The sequence below is a fragment of the Pecten maximus genome, chromosome 4 (assembly GCF_902652985.1).
Source record: "Pecten maximus chromosome 4, xPecMax1.1, whole genome shotgun sequence".
Taxonomy (NCBI): domain Eukaryota; kingdom Metazoa; phylum Mollusca; class Bivalvia; order Pectinida; family Pectinidae; genus Pecten; species Pecten maximus.
The window spans coordinates 6,952,192-6,973,429 of record NC_047018.1 but is presented as its reverse complement, the minus strand read 5'-3'; the positions used below and the strand labels follow the sequence as shown (position 1 = coordinate 6,973,429).

Sequence of the window (21,238 nt, the reverse complement as noted above, 5' to 3'; positions counted from 1 at the left end):
AATTGGATCAGAGTGAAAAAGGAAAAAGATACATAGATTATGATAGGTAGACAAAGTAGTAAATTATGTTTTTGAAACTCCCCACTAAAGTGATTGATTGTTTATGCAAACAACGTGTCCATGTGTGAGTCACACTAGGACATCCGAAACTATCGGGAACCATGTAATAATACATTTACCCTGTAAAAGGTCAATTGTGCCAAGACTGTCCTTGTAATACATCAAAAACAAGCAAATTCATTTTTCAATCCGTTTTTTATTTTCATATCTTGAAATCTCATCTTACAAAACTGCTATCAGTGTATGGATCTGATAACTGCTATCAGTGTATGGATCTGATAACTGCTATCAGTGTACGGATCTGATAACTGCTATCAGTGTATGGATCTGATAACTGCTATCAGTGTATGGATCTGATAAAAGCAAGTAACATTATGAGTTTGTACAGAGTTCAACACAGCAAATATGTAACATTTGGTAACAAAAAATAACATGCACGAGTCTTGTAAATTAACAATATCTGTCATAAAATAATAAATAATTGTCTAGTGTAACTGTAATGAAAACATACTGATATGACTTGTAATGCTGATGCTGAAATACCTATGTTTAAGTAGTTTTATTTTTCTATATAAAATACTGAAAAAACAATCTCATTGGAGTGACACTTGGTGAAGTGAGTTTAATGGCAAACAAAAGTCCAGTGATTAATGTAACAATTCTCAGTCTATATGATAACGTACAACCTGCCACACCGATGAAACGAATTATATTCTCAACCATTACTGTCTCTTATAAATATTCGACTGTATTTGCCATTTTACTTCATTTTACTTACATTTTCATGATTAACAAAAAGATAATACTGAAGGTATTCCTATAGGGGTACTAATACCCCTAGCTTGTTAATATATCAGTGATTTATAGGGGTACTAATACTCCTAACTTGTTAATATATCAGTGATTTATAGAGGTACTAATACCCCTAGCTTGTTAATATATCAGTGATTTATAGAGGTACTAATACCCCTAGCTTGTAATATATCAGTGATTTATAGGGGTACTTATACGCCTAGCTTGTTAATATATCGGTGATTTATAGGGGTACTAATACGCCTAGCTTGTTAATATATCGGTGATTTATAGGGGTACTAATACGCCTAGCTTGTTAATATATCAGCGATTTATAGGGGTACTGATACGCCTAGCTTGTTAATATATCAGTGATTTATAGGAGTACTAATACACCTAGCTTGTTAATATATCAAAGATTTATAGAGGTACTAATACCCCTAGCTTGTAATATATCAGTGATTTATAGGGGTACTAATACGCCTAGCTTGTTAATATAGCTGTGATTTATAGGGGTACTAATACGCCTAGCTTGTTAATATATCAGTGATTTATAGGGGTACTAATACTTCTAGCTTGTTAATATAGCTGTGATTTATAGGGGTACTAATACGCCTAGCTTGTTAATATAGCTGTGATTTATAGGGGTACTAATACGCCTAGCTTGTTAATATAGCTGTGATTTATAGGGGTACTAATACGCCTAGCTTGTTAATATATCAGTGATTTATAGGGGTACTAATACTTCTAGCTTGTTAATATAGCTGTGATTTATAGGGGTACTAATACCTCTAGCTTGTTAATATATCAGTGATTTATAGGGGTACTAATACCTCTAGCTTGTTATCATTGGCCTGGCCATTTTATAAAGAATACAAAAACAGCATAGAAAATAATGAAATAAATACTCTCTCTTCTACATAAACTGGTCATTAGGTATATAAATACATATTTACAAACTTCTCTACAAGGTTAATTACAGTAACTGTTTACAAAGTCTCTCAAGCTATGCATAATATGTAATCTGAAAATAGCCTGCTTTTTCTATTACAAATGATTACTGTAAAATCATTATGACACTGCTTTCAAAATGAAACAGGAATACTTCAAATACAACCCTTTAATAGATATAAATTTTAATCTTTGGTGCAAAACAAATTCGTAACTAAACCAACTGTTCTGAAAGTGCATAAGAATTTAAAATATAAAATTGAAAATGAATCTACAGCTGTTAGATATATTTAGCACTGCTAGACTGTCATATGCATACATTCGACAAGTAAACAACATATTTTTGAGAAACCATGAACGTACTACAATAATGCACACTACACAAACCTGTTGTGATGAGTTACACAAAATGCTGTTTTTCTTTCATTTTCGGAGGATTTTCATGAATTATATACAATACATTAATCTTAAAATCAAGGAACCATTAATGTCCACGTTGTTAGACTAATGAGGTTTTCTAGCTGTACCTCTCTCATACAGCATTGTATATGCGACTTATACGAACAACTATATTTGTACAGAAGTACTTGAAAATATTTTTTCGCACCCTTTCTATGATAAAATCTTGATCTACAAGAAATACACGACAACAAACGGTCACATTATCATTATACACGTTTAACAGCTTACATACAGTAGAACCACATTATCCATTTGGAACTGTAAAATATAAATAAGTTAACCTTTATTGATAAGTGAAAAAAGATGGAAATAAACATGATTTTGTTTCCCCAGATGTTTCCTGAATTGCTGCTTTAACAAAGTTTTACGATGACACGATAAGATGACAGGGTAATTTTTGATTCCAATGTAAATGACTATCAAGCTTAAAAGTATTTGACATCTGTTCATTACGGTATCAATGATCAGCTTCGCATGGGCTCTTTGCTCAATGATCAGCTTCGCCTGGGCTCTTTGCGTGCATCTTCTTTAATTTTCAGGTGCATCAACTCCATACAGGATGTGGAGTCTTCTTTGCTGTCATGGCCACCAACTATCAACAAGCATACAAATTTTAAATGTTTTTATTTCTTTTGATGTTTTCATTTTTTTTTACATCAAATATCAGGTATTTTCACATGTGTTTAAAATAGGCTCAAATTCTGCATACTCATATATCTAAAACGTTTACCTAATATTTATATCCTGATCGGTAATAACAAACCAAGTAATAAGTGTGCATCAAAGTATTCAAAAAGTCTCCTACCATAATACTAAATTTTCAATACAAAAAGAAATGAATTTCATAATATTATGTATGTGAACTGACCAGCATCCTGGATAATTTTCTTCAGGTACTCGGCCATTAGAGTCTTAAGAGCTCTTTTGTAGGGTGGTCCCATCTTGTGCGGGAATACTACGGATGTGTCCACAACTGTATTATGCAGCAGCTGTGAAAATGTACAAGTTTTCAAATATTTAAGTCTCAAACAGACTAAGAACAGAGTTATAAAAATAAAATTTGACTTGTTATTTTAGCTGTCCTTGAAAATTAGATACAGAAAGGTTTCATATCCATCCTGATTGTTCATTAAGATTTCTGATAAATCTTTAACATGCATATGATTATCAGAAACTATTATCATTATTTACTACAAATATGCATGTGTGATCTCCTTATTCTAAAGAACTTACTTTGATAGCAGAGAAATCACTCTCCAGACTGTGTCCCATAATGATGGTTCGGTCCGAGAAGAGACTGAGCAGGACAGCTTGTACGTCCCTTAGAGTAGTGGTCACATCCCTCAGGTCCTCCTCTGTCAATCCACTGAACCTGTACAGTGACAGAGAGCAACATTAGAACCAGGTTTTAATGGTGCGATAAGGGCAGTTCTTGAGTTTAGAATTAGACCTTTATACCTGAACATGATGTCTCATTCGTTAGAATAGGACCTTTATACCTGAACATGATGTCTCATTCGTTAGAATAGGACCTTTATACCTGAACATGATGTCTCATTCGTTAGAATAGGACCTTTATACCTGAACATGATGTCTCATTCGTTAGAATTAGACCTTTATACCTGAACATGATGACTCATTCGTTAGAATTAGACCTTTATACCTGAACATGATGTCTCATTCGTTAGAATTAGACCTTTATACCTGAACATGATGTCTCATTCGTTAGGACCTTTATACCTGAACATGATGTCTCATTCGTTAGATTAGGACCTTTATACCTGAACATGATGTCTCATTCGTTAGAATTAGACCTTTACACCTGAACATGATGTCTCATTCGTTAGAATTAGACCTTTATACCTGAACATGATGTCTCATTCGTTAGAATAGGACCTTTATACCTGAACATGATGTCTCATTCGTTAGAATTAGACCTTTACACCTGAACATGATGTCTCATTCGTTAGAATTAGACCTTTATACCTGAACATGATGTCTCATTCGTTAGGACCTTTATACCTGAACATGATGTCTCATTCGTTAGATTAGGACCTTTATACCTGAACATGATGTCTCATTCGTTAGAATTAGACCTTTATACCTGAACATGATGTCTCATTCGTTAGAATTAGACCTTTATACCTGAACATGATGTCTCATTCGTTTTATATCTTAATTCGGACTTATCATTGGATCACTAATTTGTGTCACTATATTTATCTTCTTTTTGACAAAACAATAACATAAGCTAGAATATAAGGAGTATGTACCTGTCAGTTTGTTACTTGGATCCCGATATTCCTGTAAATATTGTATTCCAATACTTACTGTTGCCCCATCCTTTTACAAGACATTTGCCACAAGGTGACATCATAATAAATGACATCATATCTCAAATTTCAAATTTTTTTTCTGTAATTTTGAAGCCATTATGTAGGAGAAAAGAATATATTCCCTAGTGTTCCAGATCAACTTATCTAAGTTCCTTGCTGATATTCTTTATCATTTTTAGTTTCATCAGAAACAAGAGTCAGTAAGGGAATATCAGCCTTCGGCTAAGATTACAGATTCTATCAAGATTAAAACCCTTGGTGGTAAGTGTTGAAATAAGCTGTCATGCCAACCTGGTGTTATAGTCCACAACTGCAGCATCTGGTTTCACAAGAGTTTCATACACACAATCGTTTTCTGGGTCAGTCACAGTAACTCGTGCAAGCTCGAGTCCCAACTTTGTGTACACCTACAACAAGATTGGAAAATCCTTCATATACACGTAGAGGAGAAATGAGACTACACAATTAATATAATCTTAGTTGTAGATAGACAATTAATTACAAATTCTTTGTTAACCTACAAAACAAAGAAAAGTATGGAAAAGTACACTACCATTTCACAGTCCAAAGCAAAAACTCCATAGTCTCCATCACATGGTGGTGAGCAAGGAAAAGTCTTCATGTACCCAGACAGGGCTTCCCATTTGTTGGTCTCGTGGACATGGCCCTGTAACAACACATCCAGTAATATATATATAAGTTACTATAAACTTGGATCTTGTTATTGGTGCCAGGACAACATATTTGTATGGAGGTCATTTTTTTTTTATCAAAATGCTGTATGTAGTTATAAAAATCAGGAAGTCCAGAAGCTAGGTGAATGAAACAGCAACAAGAGTTTTACTTTATCTGAAACAGTGTGTTCCACAAGCTTACCTTAGAAATCTGACAACCGTCTGATGAAAGGTCACCTTGACAACAGGTGTACCTAGTATCAATCATACCAGCAACTAGAACAACAAAATAAAAATATTGTTATTATGAAAATGAGTGGCTGAACAAATCACACAAGTTTACTGGGGAAACCTCACACCTTTTCCCCCGTTTACTATGCTATCATGTTGTAACAAAGCCTTTCCAAATACTTCGACACATTACCATTAAATGGATTTCTCAGCAAATGATTTCCTTTCCGTGTTTCAACTGTGACCTATAAGCTTAGAGAGAAGACTCACTGCGTTTTTTCCATGCCTTGCCCCAGTGAAAGGAACATTCCTCTTTGGTTGCATAGGTTCCGTTGGGATACACAGTGAACATCTTGCCACATCGAACACACAACTTCTCATAATCTGTAATGACATATTATCAATCTGCATGTACAATAAACCTTCACCGACCAGAGGATCCATCACATTTCAAAAAGCAGGATTGGACTGAATACATATTAAAATATCAGGAAGGTAAGAGTGCCATACAATGTCAGGATTTCCTTATTCAGAACTTGCCTTTAAAAATAATTACACTTATCAACTGCACATATAAATTCTGGCAATATATTACCCGCGGTACACTGTTTAGAGAGTAGCGTATTCTGGCAATACATTTATTTTTGATAAATTTCTGTCTTTGGCTACTTGTCATATGGCTATGTCAGCAATTTAGCCTTCTATACAACAGAAGGTACATTATGATAAAATTATTTCAGTAAAACTCAGTACATCAAACTCTCACAGAGATAACAAGGAAACAATTTCTCTCATACTTTACAGGGATATTATACTGCAGTTGCTAGGTGGGGGGGGGGGGGGGGGGGGGGGGTGGTAAAGACAGCTGGCACACATTATATAACGCTGCTCACAATAACATAACCTTATCTTTTTACGTTGTGTAACCATGTCGTATATGATGATGTCATCAATTTTAACGCATATTCCATCCACAGAGCATTAATTGTAGATGGCGCAATGAATTACTTTTGGAAGCCTCGTGCAGACTGGCCAAATTCTAACACTCTGGGTGAAATATTCTTGTCCACAGAACGGACCCATGTTAGATTCTATTAGTCTGTTTGTAGAAGAATAAAACAGAATATTTTGATATCCACTTGGAACAATAATTTTACAGGAGTCTGCTTGGTGGACAGGGATGTCTCAACCCCTATGTAAAAGTTTCTCTGGCTAGCACTCAGCTTCCTGCTTTTTGCAGTGCTGGCCAGTCAATCCACTATCTCTTCCGGTCAACTTCCTCAATTCAACTTACTTGTTGGTTTGGATGACTGTACTTTGATTTTCTTCCTTGGCTCCACAAAGAATACAGCCGAGCCTGGTTCAGTAGGAGAGGGTCTAGGAAAACCATTCTCCTTCATTTGTTCTTCTGTCAAAATGTACCGCGTCAGACGCTTAAACAATTCAGCACCTAGAAAATACCATAATTCAGTGATAATATTCAGCATGTCAATCAATTTTTTAAAGTAAAACATTCGAAATGGAAGATACAGATTCCAGTCAAATATTTATTCTACTCCACAAGTGCAAGTTTGTTTACGGGTAACAACCATAGAATTGCAAAGACGTCACAAATAGATAGGAAATTCAATCATGGGTAAATGTGATCAAATACATTTTAACAATGAAATATCAATATACTGATTTAAGCATCATATTTTACTGCAAAGAGAAAAAGAAAAAAAAAGATACCGTATATGACCTAATAAGGGCACAGGGCGTGGGTAATTGACAGACGATGCACCCTTGTCAAGATTCGTTAATCTGAAGTTTTTTGAAACGGACTATACCTTATGGCAGAATACCCAAGGATGTGGAAATAGTAAAATGTTCAGTCATGAAAATATTCCCAATGAAGATATCTATTCATTATCATATATATTAAGCTTAAACATCACTTGAATATTCCTGTAAACCCTGCCTGCTGCTCTTACCATCATTCCATGTGTTTTATCATTTATGTTTAAATGGAACTCTTTTTTGTTCTATTCATAGAAACAGGTGATTTCCCAGATCATATCGGACATCGTTTTACTTCACTTTTGACCTGATAATTGATTTACAGTGTCTTTTACTAGCTTTCTGTTCTTAAAAACAATAAGTTAATAACAGTCTTTTACTTATCTTCAAATAAATGAATAGACAAAATGTGGAAAAAAATTAGTTTCTAGTAACTTAATCTGCAAAAGAAAATTGAACACAAAGTAGTAAAACATTTCACATGGATAATTTTACTTTTGAACACCATTTTGACACTCAGTCAAAGATTTATTTTCTTGGAAAAAGGTAGGGGCACCCTTATTACGTCAAATATGGTATCAGTAATACCTTTGAAGTTTTCTTCCTGTAACTTAGAGCCTCCTCCAGATCGATTGATTGTGAATGTTGTCTTTGTGGCATTTTTGCCCCCCAGAATCTGTTCGTGTGATAGATGAAACACAGACTGCTTTGGCTTTTTTGAATCAGATGGGCCAGCTTGTTCTGTGCGAAGTCTTTTAATGGTGTTGACGGCAACGTTGAGGTATACTGTTTTACTAGAAGCCCTCTTATAGACAGCACTCTCCTCCACCTGGCCCTACAATACACAATTTATGTTCTTAATGTTCTGTCTGATCGTGTTATCTTGTTATGACAATGCAGCAGGTCAAAACGATTTATATGACTAACATATAAGGCCATTACAGATGTTTTCTTTGTCATATGTTAAAGTCATCTCTCCCTATCATACATGTATACACTTGTACCGATTGGTTGTTTCCCTGTGAAAAGAATGACGTGTAAAAGTTATAAATTCATCCAACAAATAGTTATAATACAATAGTGATAAAAATATTATTTCTACAATTAATCCATGGAACTGAGAATATACATGTACATATTCCTGTAAATATTGACATCATGTATCCGTTACATACATTACCCCACATACCTTATCGAATGCTTCCTTTTCAGTATCACAAATTTTGAGACATTCATCGATGATGAGATTGAGATATCGTTGACGGATGTTAAATGGTACTTTACTCCCAAACTCTGATGGAATTGTTGGTCTTACTAAGTTAGACTGAAAGAAAGAAATGAATGTCAAATATCTCTGACTGTAACAAGTGATCTTATTGTTAGTGATCTTATTGTTAGTGATCTTATTGTTCAATGTTACATATATACAATTTTGTATATCATTAAATGACACCAAATCTCATAGACTGATCAAGATTTGTACAAAACCAAAGAACACAGCAGTAGATCATAAGACCGTTCTTATTGGCATTAGCTATGTATCAATTTAATGACACAAATGAAATGTAGTGATCTGATATGCAGTAAATGCTTCCATATCACTTACAATATTGGGAGTGCGAGCCTTTCTTTTCTCAGTCCGTGATGCAGTGGTGACGACAGTTTTCTCCAAGGATTTACCATTCCTTTTAGAGGTAGATGGGTTGTGGGCAGTCCTTTTCTTCTTCCCAGACAACAAAAGGTTTTTTGTCTAAAATGTAACAAGTTGGAATATTACTCTAGGTGCAGTAACATACCGCTCTATCCAACTCTCCTAAACCTTCATTTAATTTGATAAATGTAAAACCACATTGACAATGGATTTTTTCTCCAGGTTTTGTAGCAGATTTCAATTCTTGTTAACAAAATACACTTAAAGAAGACAATGGAATAATGACTTTTAATAACTAATACCATAATATGCCATACTTTTATACTGTGTCATATTTAACATGTCATGTCATAACCAGAAGTATCACATGACAATTACATGAAACTCCATGGCAGTAGTTCTATCACAACTGATGTCTCCAGCCAGCCAATACACACTAACCCAGGTAGGATAGCACGCAGGTGTTTAAATATACACAGGTAGTACACAGGTAGTACAAGGCGTATTGCACAATCAACACCAATGAATCAAATCTATTTATAGCCCATTAGCTCTATACACATAAACTATACAAATACAAACCATAATACTTAAATGCTTACTTCAGCATGTTCTTCTAAAAATAGATATGACCCAACTATGTTTCAGTACTAGATTTATTCTTATTTATATAACTAAACCAGTACAGGAACAGAGTACTAGATTTATTCTAATATACACAACTACACCAGTACAGGAACCGAGTACCAGATTTATTCTAATTAATTACACCAGTACAGGAACAGAGTACATGTACCAGATTTATTCTGATTTACACAACTACACCAGTACAGGAACCGAGTACCAGATTTATTCTTATTTATATAACTCCAGTACTACACCAGTACAGGAACCGAGTACCAGATTTATTCTTATTTATATAACTCCAGTACTACACATTACCAGATTTATTCTGATTTATATAACTACACCAGTACAGGAACAGAGTACCAGATTTATTCTAATTTACACAACTACACCAGTACTACACAAGTACAAGAACAGAGTACCAGATTTATTCTAATTTACACAACTACACCAGTACTACACAAGTACAGGAACAGAGTACCAGATTTATGCTAATTTACACAACTACACCAGTACTACACAAATACAGGAACAGAGTACCAGATTTATTCTAATTTACACAACTACACCATGGCCAGTACAGTGATACTCAGAGAAAAAAACTATGATATCAAACGTGCTATAAAATGGCTGCCGTATCATCAGTGTTGGAATTTGGACTGACCTGAAAAATAACACCACTTGGCCAAGACTGTCTCAGGATAACACAGGTGAAACTGAAGAAGTTTAAAATGTGTTTTTCAAGATGGCATCAATGTGGCCATCCTGCATTTTGGACTGATGAAAAAATAACTAAAGTGATTGGTTTTTCTATCCCTTAAAACACTTTTATACAAATTTTCAGTTTGATGAGTTTAATCAGAATCCTCCATTATATTTCCATTTCAAAATTAACTCTTTATACCCAGCACAACGCCAGTTGAATTGCAGGAAATGCTATTTAAAATTGTGTCTACTCACAAATTTTTGTTAGTATGTTTTCCCCGACAATCTGTTCCTAGATGTGATACACAAGCACAAATAGTGAAAATATATGTGGAAAATATATACCAATATTAGAAATCATTATTTCATAATGAACATGGCATCGCAAACGATACAAATCCCCTCGCGTGCTAACACATGAACTCTGACGCAAAATGGGGGGTGGGGTTATTGCAGGACATTGAAATAACATCAGTTGTCATTTGCACTGAACTGCAATAGACATGGATGGGCTTATTATCAGGCATGGGCTCATTGCCAGATAAATATGGTATATATTGTTATGCATTCAACAGTATCTGGTTACGCATCACACTAGCAACTTCATTTCCTGATAGTTATTATAATTATGTGTGTATCTAAATGCATATATAAGCATTTTCCCATATATGAAGTTTGGTCAGAACCCGTTTAAAAATGAAGTCACAAGAGCGGTGACACGTTCGAGGTATTGCCATGCTGGACCAATATATGAAGTTTGGTCAGGATCCGTTCAAAAAAGAAGTCGCATTACAGCGCTGACAAAGATTTTCTATAAATAGTAACGGTGACATTGGCCTTGACCTTGGTGCCCTAAAACACGAACTCGTTCGAGGTATTCCCATGCTGGACCCATATATGAAGTTTGGTCAGGATCCGTTCAGAAATGAAGTCGCAAGAGTGCTGACAAAGATTTTCTATAAATAGTAATGGTGACCTTAACCTTGACCTTGGCACCCTGAAACACGAACTTGTTTGAGGTATTCCCATGCTGGACCAATATATGAAGTTTGGTCAGGATCCGTTCAGAAATGAAGTTGCAAGAATGCTGACAAAGATTTTCTATAAATAGTAACAGTGACCTTGACCTTGGCACCCTGAAACACGAACTCGTTCGAGGTATTCCCATGCTGGACCCATATATGAAGTTTGGTCAGAATCCGTTCATAAATGAAGTCGCAAGAGCGCTGACAAAAAGTGAACATACATACGTACTTACTTACGTACGAACGGAACGCTATATCCCCTCCCCGACTTTCGTCGCGAGGGGATAATAAAATCTTTCCGATAAGTCTGATTCCTGTATTTTCCGTATTTTACTTTGTATTGAAATTGACGAAAACACTAGTACTACAACTGTAAAATTTGCTAGTTCAAAATTTTACTATACTAGTGGAAATTTTGAGCACTCACAATGAATTGCTTGTGAAGTTTATTATAATTTCAACCCCTGTTAATTATGCAACTTGACCAAGTTTGAATAAAATTGATTTAAGGACTAATGAGATATTAGCCAGTACACTAAAACCTCTATACAGTGAATTTCTTATGGTTAACAAGGCAACCATATGACACCTTTCATTTTGGAAAACTATATATAGTACCAATGTCTTAACACCAAATTTCTTATGGTTACCATGGCAACCAATTGACATCTATTTTTTCTAAATAGCATCATTGTATTTGCTATCCCTCTTGATATCAAAACCCTTACCCAGGGGGTATATAACAATTTCAGCTTACCCGGTAAATGGACAATATTTTGAATGTGACCACTCAGAAGCCTCTAGTTTCCATAATAACAGTTATGGAAAAACCTGATGTCAAAATGACAGGCATTGAGAAGTTTGTACACCACTTGACCAAGCTTGGATAAAACTAATCTACTTTTGTAAGAACTGACGACATGATGAGCTATAATTATTTTGCCCATTACACAAAACCGATGCATAGTGATCACCTGGTTACCACGACAACCAACATTTCTGGAAAAATCAAAGTGCCGAGGCCACTCATAGGAGGGATTGAAATATAGGAGAAAAGCAAATATTATATAAATATAAAATGGCATGTACACATGTATTGTTTTTTAAGCACATTCCTGAATGTTTTACTGATGATTATCCTATGTCGTTTTAAACCTCACTTGAATTAGCATACTATGATTAAGTTTAATTCTTATATAGAATAATTTGTGATGTCCATCATATTTCTTGATAAATTGTGATTCCCTACATATAAATTATGAGATTCCTGTAAATAACTCTTCCAGTTTATTTTGGTTCCTAAGTTTTTAAATTGTACTCAATTTACTGCGTCTTTTTTCTCCCTGTGTAACAAGTGCAATCAATGATTGCAAAAGCTCACCGGCGGCAGCAATCACACTATGCATTCATTTTTCATGTATGTATAAGCATGTCATTTTGAAATTGTATGTCACATAATATCGCTCCTAGACCTCTAATGGATGTATAAACCAAATATACTGACAAGCTTTTCAAAAACTAACCCCCAAAATCTTTAAAATGGGTTTTTGTGTCAAAAAAACCCCCAAAATCTTTAAAATGGGTTTTTGTGTCAAAAAAAGTAAGTCCACTAAATGGTAAAAAAAAAATCACAATTTTTTTTGACATGATTTTGCCATAACATCACTCCTGGATCTCTAATGAATATATAAACTAGGGGAGTCCAAAAGTATAAACCTATCACCTTGGACTCCCCCCCCCCCCCCCCCCCCCCCGCCCAAAACTTTAAAGTGTGCCAAAAAAGTGAAGTCCACAAAATGGTATAATGCGAAAAAAATCACAAGATTTTTCTTTTTTCTGCACGATTTTACCATAACATCACTCCTAGACCTCTAATGAATGTATAAACCATATTAGAAAGGCATGAGGTATATACTTTTGGACTTACAAGCTTTCCAAAAACATTGTATACAAGTTACCTCCGCTCATACAAACCAGGAAGCAAGCGTAATAATTTGCACAGAAATTAGTTCAGAATACTAAGGGATAAAACAGGTCATTGTGTAAGATTTAGGCTGCTTTTCTATAATTTATTTAAATTCAACAAATGTCTTCAAACATAAAGAATTCCACGGAAGTGGATGTGTCACCTGCTAAATGTCTCATTTAGTGGCATTGAGGGACATTACCCTGGTAAAAATAGATGGGGTTTCAGGGTGACACATTAATATGTCATGAATAACATGTGTGCAAAGTTTCATCAAAGTCCATGAAAAATCAAAATTGTGTTTTTACAGACAGATGGACAAACACACAGAGTCTAGTACACCTTCCAACTTCGTCACAGAGGGTATAACAACACTTGGTCAGAATCATCTCAGGATACAGTAATTAATTTCAGGCAAGTTTTAGCTGAATCCCACTGGTGGCAGAAGTTTGAATTGTGTTTTGTGTGGATTTCCCAACGACCCAAAGAATAAAATGCTTGGTTAGAACCTTCTCTGGCCCATTTCAGGAAAGGTTGGGCTGAATCCCGCTTGTGGAACTTGAGTAAGTACATCACATCAGCCAGTCTGGCCATGGGTGATATTTGTATACAATAAATGACCACTTTTTAAGGTTGAGAAAAATTCAGGAATAAAATCTTCACTAAAATGCTATAGTCAATCTGAAGTGAACTGTGTAAGGATTCATATATTTTCATAAAATTGGTATTTGATTTGAGATTTCAATATGGCTAATTCTCAGGTCAAAGAGATTTAAGCATGCATACTCAGGTTTCTCAGGTATTGTTCTAACAAGACAAAAGTAAAAAGTTACAGCATGTATTTCCAACAATCAGTTCTAATCTGTTTTTTTTTTTAATGTGTATAGTAGCTTCTCCCTATGTATATACAATATGTATGTGATAGAAATATATACAGTGTAGGCTTCCTTTCCACACAAAAAATATGCATGGCTTCACCTCTAGGATTCCATCCCAGGACCTTTTAGTTATTAAGTATATATGCATATATTTACATTTCGGTGGTAAAGCCATGATATAAACTAAGGAAAAAGATTTGCAGTCTATGTGTGCATAATTGACACCCAAAACATGACATCAATCCATGCCGCGCATAAATATATTCACCCACTGGAACTACTTGTAACTAACGTAAACAATCATATGGCTCTATGAAAAAAAGCCTAAGACTACGTCGTTTTTTTATGTTAATTAAAAAGTATCAAAAAGAAATTTTGTACAATATTGTTACACAAATAATAAAAAGAATTGAACAGACTGTGTTTTTTTCATATTATTTCAATGCACTTTTTTGTTTGTCAATCTGTACTTGACAAGTGAATTTTGAAAAAATAGTCTGTTCCATTTGTCGAATCCAATTGACGAAGTCGCTGAAAATTGGCATTTTTTTATGCTAACTCAATTTTAATTTTCAAAAATAACAAAAAAATATGTTAACAATGTAAATATAAGCATTAAACTGTCTTTTTGGTGTCTATGGTTGATATAGATTCCAGAGCTTTGCAAACAAACGTGTCATGTTTGCAAAGCTCTGGCATCTTTATCGACCATAGACATAAAAAAAAGACAGTTTAATCCTTAATTGTGTATATAGAGATTATTCATGAAGTCATGCTAACTTTCTGAAACATTTTTGGAAGATTACAATCTTTGTGAATTTTTCATGTTAAGTGATATAATTTTGCAAATAGTCTAATTTCATGTTCATCCTGTATACAAATGCTTGCTGGAAACAAAAGACTGAAATTTAACTGTTAACTCACTTTCATTATATATGCCACCACAAAGGTGCTTTAAAAGTGACAAGACTCATCTCCTGTTTATTCTGCCACTAGGGATTAGAAAAGTGGACATTTGCTCACCCCAGTGGAAGTTCCTGACACCTGCTTAATATACCACAGTTTTTTTTTTATAATTACCACATGTTTTCTTTTACTACCACAGGTTTATCATCATTACCACAGTTTATCATCATTACCACTAGATTTAGATAATTTCCACTAGATTTTAGCTATTACCACCAATTTGGTTAAATTGGTAAAACTAGACCACTAATTTTACACACGTCATGACCAGGAAACATTAGTATTGTAGACTCACTGTTGAGGATGAGGCTGTTTCATTATTTCTAGAACTGGCGGCAGCAGCAGCCTCCTGGGCCTTTTTCTGTATTTGGAGGAAGCGATTATGCATCACTTCCGCTGGAGACATCTTGGACTTTGGTTTCTCGAACACTTTAACTTTTCTGGTAACCTGAAACAATCATATAACACATCATAAGACAACATAGTTTGCAAAGTGGGTTGAAATTCGGAATTATTTTTCTTAAAGTAGGTCAAAGGTCAGTGAAGGTCAGCAGGTCCACAAAAGCAGTATCAATGGAAAAGTACCAATGGAAAAGTCTTGTCACAAGGAACGTATATTTTAAATATCTTAACTGTATCCTCATTAGTGTAACCCTGGTAAATACTAGCCGCAATATACCGCTCGGCTAGAGAGATCTTCTCTTTAGCTCGATCGGTTGAGCGTGAGACTAGTAAGCCAGAGGTCCCGGGTTCAATCCCTAGCGGAGGCAGTGATTTAAATTTATATAATTCCTGCGCTCTGTTACATTAGTATTGATACAACACTTAACCTAGCTTTCTACAGACGCCAACATTGTCAACTCCTGGCCTAGGGTACGTATTGCAACAACTCCCCTGGACTTTGTCTCAGTGAGCTATAAATATTTACCTAGTTGTCTACAGATGACTTGACACTAGGGGTATAGCAATAGCTGTCTTGGTCTTCGTCACAGCAAGCTAAGAAATTTTGTCTATATCTATAGCCGTCTACGAATGACAGGACACCAAGTGTAGTAATAGCTCTCCTGGACTCTGTCACAGCAAGCTAAAAAAGTTTTCATCATCTAGAAGGGGCAAACTTTTTGTATAAAAAGTTAACACTTTCTTAATTGAAATAATTAAAGTCTGTAAAAATTGTACCTCAGAATCTTTCTTGTGTGCCATGCGTTGCTTGCCAGATGAAGCTGGTGGGACCTTTGCATCATGAGCTTTTTCTGGAGATGATTTCTGTCAAATGAAATGCAGCACAATTTCAATAACAGTCCCACACAACGTATCACTGTTATCACTGTTATTATATACAGTATATATCTTGATTTATATATAAAAACCGTCTAATCAAACTGAGAACGTAACATTTCATATCATAGCATTAAAGTCTACAGAGGATCTACAGAAACAAAAAAACTTTTTTTTTAAAACAGCTCGGTAAAACTAATTTTCAAAGAAATTGATTGAAAAATGCAGGAAGCGATCTCTGGAGAAGTATTAAATACTCAACTACATATCACGATTAATGCACATGGCACACAAAGTTTCAAACAGATTGGTTGAATATGTAGGAGATCTCTGTACAAACAAAAGTTTACAGCAGACAAATGGAAAATGCCATACCATTATCATTATATAATACTCCTGTCAAAATTTGACAGGCTTATAAAAGCACAAGAATTCCACGGAAGTTGAGGTGTCGCCTATGCAGCAAGCTAGGAGATGAATTTTTTAAAAAACAGCATGGATATTCATTGTATATATTCCGAGTGTAATTTGTACGATTTGCCGGATGGATTAATATTGCCATGCAACGAATGAACTCACGAATGATACAGTGCATTCCTCTTTATATCATGTTGCATTTGTCAGACAGAAACATGATATTAACAGGTATGTGACATTAAGAGAAACATGTTTTTTCCACTTAATCTAGTGCATTCCTATCTCCATAACTAAAAGTAAGCTTTGCAATGTATATATATTTTAGATCAACCCAAAAAAGCCCATTTGATCATGATCATGTCAGAAACTAGCTCCGAACAACAACTGAATATTTGATGTACTTTACCTTTTTGTTGGCATTATTCTTTACCCCTTTGTTTTCCTGAAATATTCTCAAACACTCATCATATCTATCAATGTCCTCATCAGAGTAGTCACTATCATTGAGGAACGCTACCATGTCATTCTCAGAAAGATGTCCGTCTGTCGCCATGGGCACCTCCACCAGGTCATCATCATCCTCATCCTCACTCTCAGCACCAAAAAGATCCACATTTATATCAACAATTTTCTTCTTGGTTGTCTCTGAAGATTTCCTCCTTTCAGAGCTCACAGACTTTGACTTGGTCCCTTTTTGATCACCTGTATCTTTCTGTTTGGCTCTATTTTGCCTGTCTTTGCTACCTTTACTTGACCCTGAGCTATGTGATGAATTGTCAGTAGAATGTTTCTTGTGATCTTTTTCTGAATTATGCTGGTGTTTGTCTGAAGATGAAGATGTTGATTCTGAGTTTGAATGTCTTGAATGTTTGTGACGATTATTTGATGTTTTGAATAAATCCTTTGACTTTTCAGTGTTACACATATGGTTTTCATTTTCTGATGATTTGCTGTCTTGAGAGTCTCTGGATTTGCGTTTGGTTATGATCTTTTGGGCCTTATATACAGAAGTACTAGACTTTGGTGATGAAGGATGATCGGAACTCTTGTCACTTTTATGCGAGGATTTGTTAGGTTCTGTTTTTTTATGTGATAACTTTGTTGAATACTCCTTTGAAGATTTATGAGATGAAACACTAGTCCCTTGGTGGGAAGATGATGACTCCTTTGAAGATTTATGAGATGAAACACTAGTCCCTTGATGGGAAGATGATGATTCCTTTGAAGATTTATGAGATGAAAAACTAGTCCCTTGGTGGGAAGATGATGATTCCTTTGAAGATTTATGAGATGAAATACTAGTCCCCTGGTGGGAAGATGATGACTCCTTTGATGATTTATGAGTTGAACTTCCATTCCCCTGAGAATCTTTTGATGAGCATTCCTTCGATGATTTGCTAGTTCTATGATGGGATGATTTTGAATGTGATGAAGCACTATTTTTCTTGTCATTTTTTCTATCACTAATTTCAGCAGAGTTTCCATTTTCACTGCCAATACTGTTGGTTGATTCCACTCTCGATTTTTTCTTTGTCTTTCTATCTATTGAATTAGAGCTTTCATTAACCTTATCAGAGAGAATTTCTGTGTTGGTATGTGAATTATCTCCCTTATCTGTACTTGAGACATTTGACTTATCTTCAGTTTTCTCCTCAGTACTGTCTTGATCAGTGCCCCCTGACTGTGAACGTCTCCTACACTTTTCAATTAATGGTGTGACATCAACATCTTCATCCAGGGAATCCAATGAATCATCACTTTCAACTTTTACACGACTACTTTTCACATCAACATCCTTCGGTCCATTCAACAGCTTCTCAAAATAATCAACATCCTTCAGATGAAATTTGTCTTCCTTATCACTTGAAACTGTTTTTTCATCCTTTCCACTATCATTTTTCGTATTTTCTTCTTCATCTGAACTAAATTTTGCATCAAAGAATGAGGCCACACGTTGTCTTTTGAGAACAGGTTTTTTGTACTGGGCATTTGAAGGGTCATAGCTACACGACCTCTTAGTGGTATAGGAGGGACGACCAACTTGGGGAACCTGCACATGGTTGATTTTGGTAGAGGTGGAGTAGTTTGATTCTGGGTCATACTCTTGACTAGAAGTACTAGTACTTGCTGACAATGAATACTTGTTCACACTTGGATTTGCATTTCTTTTTTGTAATTCACTCAATGGGGTAGGATTATAGGTAGGAGTGGTACTACCAAGCACTGCCTCTGTCCATCGCTTATTCAGAGACGATACTGTTGCATCCTCTTTATGATAAATAGGGTCTCCTGTGTATTTGTTATACTCCACAGGTTTTCCTGTGTATTTATTGATGTCATTTACATTTGTCGAAATATTTCCCAACTCATTATGTTCAGCTTCCTCATCAATTATTGGTTCACCTGTATATTTGTTAAGAATTTGATCCCCAGATTTTTTCTCATCCACATCGCTCTCTTTGGAGAAAGACTTGATACATTCACTGGTCAATGGAAACTGTCCATCCGATAGCTTCTCCAAGTATGTACTAGCATCCTTTGATGGTGTATGTGGTCTACTATTCAGATCTGAAAATGATATGGAATACACTTCATAAGATGCTGTTTTTTTTATGCATATATATTTTTCTAATAAGATACTTCAGAAGTTTCCTTCAACTGATATCAGCAATTTTCATCTAATCTTCAAAATCCATCATGCCATTCTCATGCATTTGCACTGTGTTTTCTATAACTGGGGTCTTTTTTTTTAGATTAAATGGGTTCGTCTGTACAGTTTGAACAGAAATCCTGATAGCATTTGGGTTTATTTTTATTTTTTTTGTGCTTCAAAAGGCTATATTGACAGCTTTAATGCAAACTTTCTCAATATAGAAATATTTCCTGAACTCTTTAAATATGTCAAGACAAATCCCAAAGGTTCAATATTCTAGAAAGAAGGGATGCTACTAACTTGCCCTTTGATCGAGGATTACAATGAAGCTAAAACCAAATAAAGACATTAAATTTGACCCCATGCTTTAGTGTGGTTATATATCAAAAAGATCATTTGTTTGTATGCTTCCTCCCTGAACTAGTCAACTCAGTCATCTGAAAGTTTGGCATCCTGAACCTTCACTTTAGCTGACACATCCCAAGGTGGAAGAGATGTACATTGCATAATGGAAGTGGAACACTTGGATTTGAATATGCATTATTTACCTTAATCATGAGTGTAGCTTCACATGCTTTATTTTGGTTTGCTTTTCCCAATAAAATTCTACATATACCAGTAAACTGTATGTTTAACATGTCACATGATTTCTTCTGAAATGTCTTATCATTTTTCAGATGAAATCCATGTATATAGCCTGCCATTTTCTTTCTGACTATCCTGTAATTTTGCAAAATCATCTAAATTCAATAAGGAGATATCTGAACATAGATTGTAAATAATATTACATTCACTTTAATATGGAAAGGTATGTGTTGTTGATCAAGGCCAAACTCATAAAAAGTTTAAATTGAAGGTACAACCCTGTTCATTATATACAATTATATGGCTGTAAGATCCTTCTTATTTCTGCTCAATATCAGATGAAATTTACAAAATCAAATGTCCAGGTTTTTTAATATTTTTGGTTTCCACCAATTTGCAAGGCTGTTAGATATATTTAGGAAACTAGGCATGATGAAAAAGTATTGATTTTCCCAATCTCCTATTTTGGCCAAAATATTATCCCCGATATATGGGTGATATATATATTATACAAAGGATAATAGAAAGTTGTCAATTCAGCCTTGCCTTCCAAAATATCTGGGCATATATGACGATCGTGTTATCAAAACGGTTAAGTCTATGTAGAAGAATCGCGTCAGAGGTGGGAGTATCGAAAGTGTGATTAAAATTTAAAGGCCTTTTTACGGAGGTTTGTTTTTCAATGTTGTCGATATTTATTCAAAAGATTACAAAATTGTATAACGACTATGACGTTTAAAATGACATTTCATTTCAATATTGTCAATTAGAATTCTCCAACAATCAAGACACGAGTGCTATGATTAATCACAACAAAACGGTTTCACTTTTTGTTTATCATCATATTTGCTACCTTCATTGTGATCTTGTTTGACGTGTCTAAAGTGACAATACGGGCGTTCACAAAGTCCGCTGGCAAAGAATGGACAATTCACACCACGATAGTAGCCGGCAGAGCGAAACATGCTCAATATAGCTGTCAATTACTTGTTTTACATAAGGTTTACATTCTCGTGTCATTATGTCAACTTTTCATGAAAGCCGCCATAATGTCTCACTCGGTCTTCCCGTTCATTCGATAACAAGGATATTTTGTTAGATTTCTTAAAATCGTATTCCTTTTAAACTATCTGTACAACTGATTCAAAATGTAATTATCTTCCAACAAAATAATAAAATCAACCAACAAAGAAAAAAATAAA

The 21,238-nt window shown here is 34.9% G+C and overlaps 1 protein-coding gene across 1 annotated transcript; it reads right to left on the bottom strand.

Moving 5' to 3' along the window:
* Positions 1 to 236: 236 nt before the first annotated feature.
* LOC117325090 (RNA exonuclease 1 homolog) lies at positions 237 to 21,082 on the bottom strand. Its single transcript, XM_033881026.1, has 15 exons — positions 20,890 to 21,082; positions 17,205 to 19,366; positions 16,283 to 16,369; positions 15,399 to 15,551; positions 8,892 to 9,035; positions 8,475 to 8,609; positions 7,874 to 8,120; positions 6,801 to 6,956; positions 5,777 to 5,890; positions 5,478 to 5,551; positions 5,155 to 5,268; positions 4,893 to 5,008; positions 3,499 to 3,637; positions 3,134 to 3,254; positions 237 to 2,857 (listed from the first exon to the last, which is right to left on the bottom strand). Exons 1-15 carry the CDS (start codon positions 20,999 to 21,001, stop codon positions 2,760 to 2,762), a joined length of 3,972 nt encoding a protein of 1,323 aa, XP_033736917.1. The 5' UTR covers positions 21,002 to 21,082; the 3' UTR covers positions 237 to 2,759.
* Positions 21,083 to 21,238: the final 156 nt, after the last annotated feature.